Below are 12,333 nucleotides of genomic sequence, written 5' to 3' on the forward strand. Positions count from 1 at the left end.
CGAATATTTGGCCAAATGCTGTTCTACATGTTTCTGGGGAAGTATTTTTGACTTGAGACTAACAGTTAAATCAGTAGACTAAGTAAAATGGGTTACCCTCCAAAGTGTACATAGGTGGGCTTTATCCAATCAAAGCCTAAACAGAAAAAATTGATCTCCCCCAAGGAAGAAGGAATTCCACAGTAGAACACCATGAAATTAACTCTTCTCTGAGTGTCCTCTCAGCCAGCCTACCTGCACATTTTGGACTCTACCATCACCAGCCCTCACAACGGCATGAGCCAACTTCTTAAAATAAATCCCAAAAGACAGATTAGACAGATTAGACAGACAGATACAGACACATACCCTATTGATTGTTTCTCTAAGGAACCCTGAGTAATACAAGGACTATCTTTATTCAGGGACTAAATGATATCCTTCCTTTTTTTTAAGTGAAAAAGTCATTTGCTTTCAGAAAATTCTGAAAATCAATGCTTTAAACAGATAAAATCTAGCAGTATTTTACACATCTGTTTCTAAGGTTCGTTTTTGTCCCCCCACCTTTTTCGTTCAGTGGTGGGAGGCTAGGCAAAAGAAGAAGAAAAAAAAAAAAACAGGTCAACATTTTCTCTGAAGACTCTTTTCAAAACTCAAAGCTATGACTCGATGGAAAAGCAAAAGTTTTCATCTAGGAGGGAGGGGCTCGGGTATTTCAGCCTTTGGTATGTGTAGAATTTAAAGACTTGGCTCTTAGGCAGCAGTGTGAATATGAAGGATGAGAATACAGGCAGCCCTTGTCATTGGATCTGATCTTTTACAAATGACACATCTCAATGCACCTCAAAGTATATTATTATAAAACATAGAAGTCCTTAATTTATCAGTCCTGATGCTTGAATTCTAGTTTCCTTGTTTCTAGGGATTCTTGAAAATGCCACATACTTCTGGCAAAGCATGTGAGAAGCAGATCCTTTTCACGTAGACAACTTTGTTGGTGCTGCTGCCATCATGCAGTGCTAACAGCCAGCGCTGGGCAATCCCTGCCGTCACTCCTTGTGTTCACAGACCTTTTGTGATGCTAGCCTCCCCCACAGCTTAAAAGCTTTGGCAAGCTCAAAACTGAAAGATAAACAGTGTTGCCAAATTCTCTTTGCACCATCATACAAACCGTAATTCCTCCCTCCACAACGCTGGTGCTAAGAAATAAAAAGCAGAAACTTTTAGAAAAAGAGTCTTTCTTTCCTTGGAATTGCCTGTTTTCTGCTCCAGGTCAAAAGCTTTATTTATCCCAGGGTCTCTGTAAGAGGTAACACAGTTCATGTTTTGTTTTGTTTTTTTAATATTTTTTAGCTGAGATGGAAATTCAATCTCAGCCGAGTTGATCTCGAGTACAGAATGAAACAGAGGCTTCCCAGGTGGCTCAGTGGTAATGAATCCACCTGCCAAAGCAGGAGACCCAGGAGACTTGGGTTTGATCCCTGGGTCAGGAAGACTCCCTGGAAAAGGAAATGGCAACCCACTCCAGTATTCTTGCCTGGAAAATCCCAGGGACAGAGGAGCCTGGCAGGATACATTCCATGGGGTCTTGAAGAGTTGGACACAACTTAGCAACTGAGCATGCACACCAAATGAAACAGTATCAGCAGTGATCTTACTACTTTGAAGAAGAAAAAAAAAATCTTTTTTCTGCTATGTCCACTTTCATCACTTTCCGCACAAAACCTGTCCTTTGGCCTCTTTTCCTAATCCTGGTTAATGTTACTTGGAGCCACCCGGATGTCCAAGGCAGAAGCCTAGGAATCATCCTCAGGGTCATCCTTACATACAACTGTCCATTATGTCCACTGACTCTATCCCTTAGCATCTCTACTACCTCTTTAGAACCTAGTCATTTTGCCCAACCTACTGAAATAATCTTTTTGCTGGGAACTCAGTCGCTAGTCTCTCCCTAACCATATCCACTGAACTACAAAGTCAGCTTCATAAATTTCAATTCACAGAGCTTGTAAAATGCTTCCAGGGCTCTCCACTACAATCAGTAGAATATACAATCTCTCTAGAAGAGCCTTGGTCTCTTTCCCAAGTGTCCTCAGCTCAACTTCTCATTTGTATGCCGTGTTCCACCCACGCTGTTCCATACCTGTTGTCTAAGATGCCTGAGAGAGCCTTTTGTGGGGCACCCTGTTAGAGAATGTTTGACGATCTCACATCCATGTGGGCTCAGAAGTAGAGAATATTCCTTTAGAGCTCAGCCTAGTAAAGGCAGGTTACATTAACACTTTCTCCTCTGAGTTTCCACAGCAGCCCCTTCTTATAATTGTCACCATGTTGGAAGCTGAAAGACTCCCCCTTAACAAGTCTGCTGCTGGCACATAAGGCAATTTTTAAGCTTGTGTAAGAAGTACATTTGGAGGCAATTTACAATCCCATCTTTTTTACACAAAACAGCATTACCGACTTGGATCGTCTAACTTCTAAAACTAGGAAACAAATGATTTTGGATTCTTTCTAAAAACTAAAAGAGGTCTCAGTAGAAGTTTGTTTCCCTTATAAACATTTAAAAGGATCTTTTACAGTCTCTAAAAGTGATTCTCAAAGGAATTCTTAAAGCAAGGAGGGAACAGTACAAGAACAAGTACGACTTTGAGCATGAACGTGAAAGAACAATACGCTGGAAGTCTGATTTCTTTTTTAAAAGAGGCTTCACTGCCATACTCAGTTTGTATTTTAATCACTGTGCATTTTTAAAGTGTTATCATGTGATGAGCAATCATGTGATACAAATGCTGTCCTCAAGAGTCAAGCAGACGGTGGCTCCAAGCACAGCACAGGAGGCTCACAGTGCTGCCCAACCACTTTAGGAACAAACCAGAAACTGAGCTGGATTCTGTGAGGAAAAGAGAAAGGATGGGAGAAGGCAACCCGACAAGAACTACTTCATCTTCCCTCCACACAACCCAACAATAGACTGCACTCCTTCCCTTCAAGTGCAATGGAAGAAAGATCCCCTGTTCCCAATCCTATCTGCTCATGTTCTGGACTGTCCCCATCTCACCCACTTCAGGACTCCATTCCTGCAATGATCCCCTCTCTCTCAATCATGAATTTCTTGTTTTCCATTGAACCGTTCCATTAATACCCCAGGATGCCTTAAGGCATCCTCCCCAAATAAATAAACCAATAAATCCTTCCTTGACCATGAGTCCTCCATCCACAGCTCTCTCTGCTTCTCTTCATAGCAACGTTCTTCGAGAAGCCTGCCTCTACTTTTCCCTTTACTCCCTCACCTCCTAGTCACTCTAGGCAGGCTTTCGTCCCCTCCCCGCCCCTTCAGTCTTCCTTCTCTCTCACTCAGACTTCTTTTCAGTCTCCTTTGCCAGTTCCTCCTCCTCTGCCAGATCTCTGAAAGTTAGGAGTATCCCCCCACCAAAAAAAGTCTTAAGGTCTCCTCTTCCACCTGTGGCGTCTCCTCAAATTAGTCCACCATTATATGCTAATGACTCCTAACTGGACACTTTGGGCTTTCCTGGTGGCTCAGTGGTCAAGAATCCACCTGCCAATGAAGGAGACATGGGTTCGATCCCTGGTTCAGAAAGGTCACCTGGAGAAGGAAATAGCAACCCGCTCCAGCATTCTTGCCTGGGAAATCCCATGGACAGAGGAGCCTGGTGGGCTACAGTCTATGGGGCTGTAAGAGTCAGATGTGACTTGATAACTGAACAACTTCCTAACCTACCCTGAGGCTCTAAACTTCTCTACCAACCACTGCCTTTCTCAATAAATCCACATATACATCTAAATGATAACCTAAACACAACATGTCAAAAGAGATCTCTTCATTTCCCCAAACACAGTTCCCCTCATGTCTTTCCTATCTCAAGAAACGACACTGCTGCTGCTGCTAAGTCACTTCAGTTGTGTCTGACTCTGTGTGACCCCATAGACAGAAGCCCACCAGGCTCCCCCATCCCTGGGATTCTCCAGGCAAGAACACTGGAGTGGGTTGCCATTTCCTTCTCCAATGTGTGAAAGTGAAGTCGCTCAGTCGTGTCCAACCCTTAGCGACCCCACGGACTGCAGCCTACCAGGATCCTCCATCCATGGGATTTTCTAGGCAAGAGTACTGGAGTGGCTTGCCATTGCCTTCTCCGAGAAACGACACTACAATTCACCAAGTTGCTTCAGGCAGAAATCCAGGAATCATCCTGGGTTACTGTTTGTTTTACCCCCTCACATCCAATCAGCAAGTCAGACAGACCCCATCTTCAATGGGTATCAAGACTTCCCGAGCAGTCCAATGGTTAAGACTCAGCACTTTGAATGCAGAGGCCACAGGTCTGTTCCCTGCTCAGGGAGCTGAGATCCCACATACTGTACGGCGCAGCCAAATTAAAGGAAAAAAAAGAATCCAGCCACTTTAAATCCCCCTCCCTGCTCTTGCATTGCTCTCCCTCGGATGACTGGTGTTCTTGCTTCCACCTTCCTTTCCACAGGTCACTCTCCACAGCAGCTGGGGAGATGGTTGTCAAGCATACATTAGATGGTATTACACCTTTGCTAAAAGCCCAGCAATGGATTCCCACTGCAAGGAGAATAAAATCCTAGCTGCCTTCCGTGGTTCGGCCTCTCTCTCTAACATCACATATTCTCTTTTTCACTCACTAGGCACACAGGTCTCTCTTCCTCTTCTAATGAGGTCATTCCTTTTCAGGCCTTGCATCTTCCACACCCTCTGCCTGGGACGCTCTTCCTTGGAGCCCCACCTGGCTGGCTTCTTTGTGCCCTTTAGTGCTCAGCTCAAATGTCACCTCCTCAGAGAGGACTTACCAGACCATCATGGCCCAGGGCCACCTCCTGCCCCTTTAACCCCTACTGACCACTGCCTACCTCATCACCTGTATTTTCTTTATAGGATCTTTCTTAATTTGGAAATTTTATCTTCTCTGGTATGGGTTGCCTTTGAACAAATGGTACAACGTAATAGCCATGAAGCCAGGAACCTGTTTTTTTCCCTCTAGATCACTTAGATCAGTGACCAACAGAAGAGCTACCATTTTTTTTTCCTAAATGCTGAATGAGGGGATGCAGAGAGAAGGAGGCATCCAAGCCAAGTTGAAGAACAAAAACCAAAAGGAAGAGACATGAGTAAGTCTGATTAAATGTGGTGAATGAAGAGACTAGAGACAAAAGCAAAAAAAAAAAGGAATAGTGAGAAAATAAATGATGTTGGGAAAGATGGAATCAAACAGAGAAAAGCCTCAAATGCTGAGCTACAGCACCTGGAATTTGCGCAGTAGGTCCAAAGGAGCCACTGAAGGCTTCTGAACAAAGGTATGAGCTCAGCACTTAGGGGGTAAATTTGGTAACAAGGTGTAGGGTATATCAGCAGAATGGGAACAAGAGAAGAGAAGGCAGCCAGGTCAGCAATCATCCAAGGTCAAGATCTAAAACAGCACAGACTAAATGAGATGGAAGAAATCCCCAAGAGACATATTTTGCAATAAACCCAGCAACTATCTGGAGTAAAGGGTAAAAACAATGCAAATCTAAAGAGACTCCAAGATTTCAACTGGGAAAACAGATAAATGTTTAAAATGGAGAAATTAGAAAAGAGAGTAAGAGGCTGGGCTGTGGCTCCAGACAGTCAATCTCTAGGAACAAATACATAGATTTTTTTGGCGGGGGGAGTGTTTAGGACGGTGGTTCATTACCTCCTCTTCAGCATTAACAACATTCAGTGAAACACTTAACTTGGTGAAACATTTACTGAAACACCAAGTTTCTTACACAGCCTGTCCATCTCCACCACGGGCTACCTAGGCATGAATTCCCAGTGCCTGGAATGTAGTTGACAGCTGAAAACTATTTGCTGAACAAATCACTAGTGCAAAGGTTACAGCTAAATCTGAGAACAAGATCAGTTCTCAAGGGAAAAGAGAACTGAACCTTGGAAAGATGTCTCTGGTCCAAGAAGGAGAAGTAAAGGAGTAAAGAAATGAAAGGAAGATGAGTCAGAGACAGAGGGGAAGTATTAAATCAGGGAACATGGAAACCAAGAGAAGGAAACATGGAAAGAGCAATTGCAGTTAAAAATACTGTCAGGGGAAAAATCCACAATGAGACCTAAGAAAAGACCTCTGAAGCTGGCAAGAAGATGACTGGGACCAGCCACTTCAATGGAGCCGTGAGGAAAAAAGTGAGACCGCAGCTATGGAAGGGAGGGGAGGGTGATGAGGAAGATGAGCAAAGAAGGTGATGGAAGATTAAGAAGGTCCTCCTGGCGTGCCATCCCCACTCATCATCCCATCAACACTATCCAGAGTGCCAGCCTCAAGCAGAGGGAGAAACATCCAACCAAGATCAAGATTCAACTGGATATAGAACGGAAATCTGACAGAGGTGAGAGGAACAGTTGTTTTTTAAGTCCTGCAGCACTATGCAGCAGTAATAAAAATACACAGTCATTTATAAGCACACTGAGGCCAGCAACATTTAAATAAAACCTGAGGATCAGTCCTACCATAAGAATTTTGCTTGGACTTTCAGCATCATTCAAGCAACATGTTCTTTTGGACCCTCTCAGTTGTGACGGATCCTCGGTTGCATCCACTTCATCATATGAAGATAATTCCCATCCTTCAGCAAAGGAAAGCAGCATGTCATCGGCCACAGAGTCCCCGCTTCTGGGGCTGTCATCTGTCACCGTGTCAGCTGCGACTGCAGAGACTGGAGATGCTGACGGCTGTGTGCCTGGTCCCCTGCTGTCTTCAGGGTTCTCTGATGAGGATGCAAACTCTGCTGGAGATGGACAGCTCCTGGAAAGTTTGTTTTGCAGAAAATGTTTTAAACGAGTTTTCCTAGGAACGCTCTTTCTCATGATGGCACTCCGAAGCTGAGACTCTTCTGCGATGACGTACACTCTGCAGCGGCCCCGGGTCACAGCGGTGTACACATGCTGCCAGTGCTGGCGGCCCGCCTTCCCCACCACGTACACGACTGTCTTCTCCTCCGACCCCTGAGAGGGAAGAATGCATGGGGCAGTCTTACTGCTGCACAATGGGTTCACTTCCCAGACAGTCTACAAAGGTAGAAAGGAGACAAGTCCTCCAAGTGCTCTCAAGTGCATTCAACCCGGCCAGGGTATTCAGATGAATCCCCCTGAGGTGTTCCATTTTATTCATTATCCCAGAATTCCCATTTTGTAACTATGCTGCTAAGTTTAGGTGTCAGAGACCCACAACTGGTTTATAGAAACCCAGCAATAAACTTCAAACTGCATGCAGTGCCAAAGCTTCCCTAATAAAAGGATTTGAAATGGTTGTATGGGCTCGATACTTTGGCCACCTCATGCAACGAGTTGACTCACTGGAAAAGACTCTGATGCTGGGAAGGATTGGGGGCAGGAGGAGAAGGGGATGACAGAGAATGAGATGGCTGGATGGCATCACCGACTCGATGGACATGAGTTTGAGTGAACTCCGGGAGTTGGTGATGGACAGGGAGGCCTGGCGTGCTGTGATTCATGGGGTTGCAAAGAGTCGGACACAACTGAGCGACTGAACTGAACTGATGGGCTTGATGTATGTTACCTTTATAACAAAAGCACACACCTGAAATATCCAGTAACAGGACAACAGATAAATAAATATAGGTGAACATATTTATTTTTCTACATCAAGTATATATATATGTTGCAAATATCAAAATGCTTTACAATATAACAAAATTTTTAAAAACTGGAGACATGTATAAAAATGATCACAACCATGTAACACAAAATAAAATCATTCTGATCTAAAAAATACAAAGTGAACATAAATATGTAACAAAAACAAGATAAATCGCAAAACAGGAAGAAAATTCTACCAAAAATTTAACCAATCCGTTAAACCTATGGATGGTTTTTTTTCTTCCACTTTCCATATTTTTCCGATGTTGAACCATTTATTATTGATACGCTTATCAAGATAAACAAAATAGAATGACAAACCTTTGATTTGGGGGTTTAGCAAACCAAGAACTGAATAGGCCAGAAAAAAGCCCAATGTCACCAAGTAACTGTGAGAAAACAATTTCAAGAAAACAATATCAAACTGTGGCTATCCTTTATCCCTGTGTTTTCAGTGCCAGTGTAGACTAAGAAAGGGTTAGAACCATTCTCTCTCCCAATGCTCCCACATTCCTCTGCTGAAAGAGGAACTGTGGAGAGACAGAGAACAAGATGAAGCATGTAGAAAATACAGATTTGCACTTAAAAACAAACCCCATACCCAACAAACACTTCCACCTTCCTGGACACAGAGAGTTTAAATCAACATTTCATATCATAAAAGTTGGATAAAGATTTCCTTCTAATGCTGCTGAATCTCAGAAATGAATTTAAATGATACTTATTTCTACAAAAGCTAAATACATTTGCCAGATATACAACACAACACCCTGCCCTTGTACTTTATATTGTGTTTTCCTAAACAGGTAAATGTCTACCTAAACTTAGCTGAGTTCTTAAGCATCCTATAAGTCTCACTGAGAAAACTTTAACAGCCTCATAATCAGTCTTCTCGTACCCACATTTACTGCAATACACTGTCCTCCCAGCAGCCACATCTGTCAAATGCAAACCCAGCCACATCAGATTTTGCTTAAAACCCATTAATGGCTCCCTGGGCTCTCAAAAAAGTCCAAACTTCTTAATATGGCTCCTACAGCCCTTCAAGAGCCAGCCTTGGCCCTGTTCCCTTTCCTTCCCACATGTCAGGCTCCATCCAGCACAAAAAACTTCCGTGTGGTCCTGCCTATGCTCCCGTTCCCTGGCCTCCATCTGACCCCCAGATCAGCTGCACCATCACATACTTTCCAGAATCACGTACTTCCACTATCACAGTATTTTTACCAGACTGGACTGTCACCAACTGTACTTCTCACTGGACTGTAAGTTCTGTGAAGGCAAGATCACGTCCGTCTTGCTCACTGTTCATCCGGTGTCTCACTGAATGAAGGAGGATAAAAATTAAATTGCAGCCAAAAGTGTGCTCCGAAAGCGGGACATGTGCACCTATTTTCACCTCATTTACCTCCATGTCTTTAAATCTTCCTCAACTCATTAACCACTGCCAAACTTCTTAAAGGAAGCAAGTTTTATTTCTCTAAATTTGTTCTGAAACTCAACAATCTGTACAAAGAGACACAAATCATTAATACCCTTCAAGATTTTATGGACCTAGAATCTGACAGTCTATATAGACCTTAGGGTAGGTAGGGGTCAAAAACTTTTTCTGTGAAGGGTCAAAGTATCAGTATCTCAGGCTTTACAAACCAGATAGTCTCTATGGCAACCACTCAGCTCTTCCTTTGCAGTTCAACAGCAGCCATAAGCAACATGTAAATGAATGCAGGACTTTGTTCAAATAAAAATTTATCTACCAAAACAGGTGGTGGACTAGATTTGGCTACCATATTGGATTAACACAGCCCCAGAAGGCCGAGGAACTGACCTGGCCCACACGCCTCTGACCTCATCTCCTGTCACTCTCCCCACACTGCCCTCCTTGATGTTCCTGTTTCTCAAACCTGCCAGCCAGCTTCCTGTCTTAGCACTCTGGCCTTTGCTATTCCCTCCACTTAGAATGTTCTTCTCCCAGACAGTCACATGGGTGAACTTTGGTATTTCCTTCAAGTCTTTGCTCAAATGCCATCTTCTTAGTGAGGCTCACCCTGACCACCTATTTAGAATTACACCTACAGCTCATCCTCACCCTCTTCCCACAGCATTTACCACCTTCTCATGTACTACATAGTTTACTTGTTTGTTTGTTTTTACAATTGTATCCGTTTCTATCTTCTTCCCCACCCAGTGTAATCTTCACAAGGACTGACCTATATACTAAGCACACAGAAGAGAGTCTGACACACTACATAGCTGTTGAACTGAACTTGAAGAACAAAGCATACTGACACAAAACAACAATCACAAATTTTCTCAGAGGTAAGAGACATTATTATTTCAACCATGAAATAAGAGCCATATTTAATGGAAAAACTTCCAAGGTATCTACTCCAGCCTCCACCCAGTAATAATAGAAACCCTTCACTATATATTTGTCTAGAAATGCAACAGAAAGACTGGATTATAAATTTGAAGAAATCGCTCAGAAAATACAGAAAAATGCTAATGAAACTGAAAATAGGAGAGCTAATAAATTCAGGTAACCAGTTTCGGAAGTCCAATAACCATATAATAGAAGTTCTAAAAGAACTTCTAAAAAACAGAGAAAGCTGAGGATGAGATAATGAAATTATTTAAGAAAATTTCCAAAAATTGAAGAATATGAGTTTCCAGAATTCTAGAGGCTCCATTCTCAAGATCCCTGGGAGAAATTTCTCCAGGATCTCACAGCTAAGAATATTTGCCCTTCTCAACAACTGTTTGTTCATTTTATTTAATCCAATAGACACAGTCAACTGACAGCTTCTTCCTTTGCTTTGAGAACTCTGTCCTCAAGGAAATTTAAAAGTAAATCTGCAGTCTATATTAACAAGCAAATAGGACAGTGCATATACTCATTCCAATCCGCTCCTAGCAGGAATCCTTTTGCCATCTTCACCTTCATTTTCCACTTGACAGGCATTTCTTTATCTTTTAAAAAATCATGCTCAACTGTGGGTACTTTTGTAACCCATTTCAAATTCTTTTTGATATAGATGGGATAAGTTAATAAATAAAACACAATCCACTAAAAAAAAAACCTATGCTAATTAATGTGTACCTACTATTAGAGGATATGGTTTAAACTATAAAATTTTCTACACTAGAATGAAGGTTGATACAGCTTTGCCATAATAAAACATAACAGCAGAGAGGGGAGTTCAAAGCAGTGAGATAAATAACAGGGCCACAAATAACTTCTGAAAACTCAAGAATATTAAAATAAAGCTGAACAGCTGCTGCTGCTAAGTCACTTCAGTCATGTCCGACTCTGTGTGACCCCATAGACGGCAGCCCACCAGGCTCCCCCGTCCCTGGGATTCTCCAGGCAAGAACAAGTTGCACCAAATGCAAATGTGTCCAGAATGAGATTCTGGAACAGAAAAAGGACATTAATGAAAAAACTGATGAAATACAAATAAATTCTATTTTTTAGTAAATAGTATTGTACCAACAGTAATTTCTTAGTTTTGATAAATATACCACTTATATAAGATGGTAATATTAGGGAAAGCTGAGTGTAGGGTATATGGGAACTCTCAGTACTAACTTCCCAATTCTTTTATAAATCTAAAATTATTCCCAAATAAAAGGTAATTATGTGTAATATTAGACATAAGAAAGAACAAATTTGAGTTGGTTGTAGTGAGGCAGATGATCCTAGAGCCTGTTACACAGACTGAAGTAAGTCAAAAGATAAAAACAAATACAGTATGCTAACACATATATGGAACCTAGAAAAACAGTACTAATGAACCTATTTGCAGGGCAGGTATAGAGATAAACACATAGGGAATAGACCTGTGGACATAGTAGGGGAAGGGGAGAGTGGGACATATTGAGAGAGTAGCATTGAAACTCATGTATTATTATACGTAAAACAGGTAGCTAATGGGAAATTGCTGTGTAACACAGGAAGTTTAACCCAGTGCTCTGTGACAACTCAGAGGGGTAGGATGGTGTAAAAGGAGAGAGGGAAGTTTGAAGAGGGAGGTGATATATGTATACTTGTGGCTGAATCATGTTGTTGTATGGCAGAAACAAACAATATTGTAAAGTAATTATCCTCCAATTAAAAATAAATTTTTTTAAAAGGTAATTACCTCACAAGGGTAGAAGAAGGGGATACCTTTGTCAAAATGCACCCCACTTTGTAGTTAAAATGCATACGCAAATCATATCCCAATAAAGTTGATTAAACAAACAAAAAAGAAGTTGCATATTATACATATACACACACACCTATAATCAACACAATACCATTTATGTAAAACGTGCTTACCCTGTTTCTGTATGAATGGACAAAGTCAGGTCAGAAATCACCTCACAGGAGGGTGAGAATGTACGCTGCTAAATCACTTCAGTCGTGTCCAACTCTGTGCGACCCCATAGACAGCAGCCCACCAGGCTCCCCCGTCCCTGGGATTCTCCAGGCAAGAACACTGGAGTGGGTTGCCATTTCCTTCTCCAATGTGTGAAAGTGAAGTCGCTCAGTCATGTCTGACTCTTAGCGGCCCCATGGACTGCAGCCTACCAGGCTAGAATGTATGAGGGGAGGGCAAATAAGGCACTTGCTTTGGGCACAAAACTTAAGAGGATGCCAAGAAACTCAGCAATCATAAAAAACAAATTTAAAGAAATAAACT

General features: G+C 42.1%; 1 protein-coding gene across 6 annotated transcripts in view; it reads right to left on the reverse strand.

Annotated features, from left to right (window-relative positions):
* HELB (DNA helicase B) overlaps positions 1-12,333 on the reverse strand; it is a 49,983-nt gene that overhangs the window by 6,988 nt on the left and 30,662 nt on the right. For 2 of the 6 annotated variants that reach the window (XR_016037608.1, XM_055396728.2), the window contains exon 12: positions 6,503-6,997. The exons of 1 other annotated variant lie outside the window; for it this stretch is intronic. Coding sequence is in view for 4 of the 5 variants with exons in the window: in XM_055396728.2 (XP_055252703.2) it covers positions 6,503-6,997 (495 nt within the window). In the remaining variant the exon portion in view is untranslated. Of the gene's footprint in view, positions 1-6,349; positions 6,998-7,641; positions 11,061-12,333 lie in introns of those variants that run through there. 3 more of the 6 variants (XM_088837035.1, XM_088837036.1, XM_088837038.1) reach the window with 3 other exon arrangements.

The sequence above is a fragment of the Moschus berezovskii genome, chromosome 6 (assembly GCF_049115385.1).
Source record: "Moschus berezovskii isolate FMDL1 chromosome 6, NW_MosBer_1.0, whole genome shotgun sequence".
Taxonomy (NCBI): Eukaryota; Metazoa; Chordata; class Mammalia; order Artiodactyla; family Moschidae; genus Moschus; species Moschus berezovskii.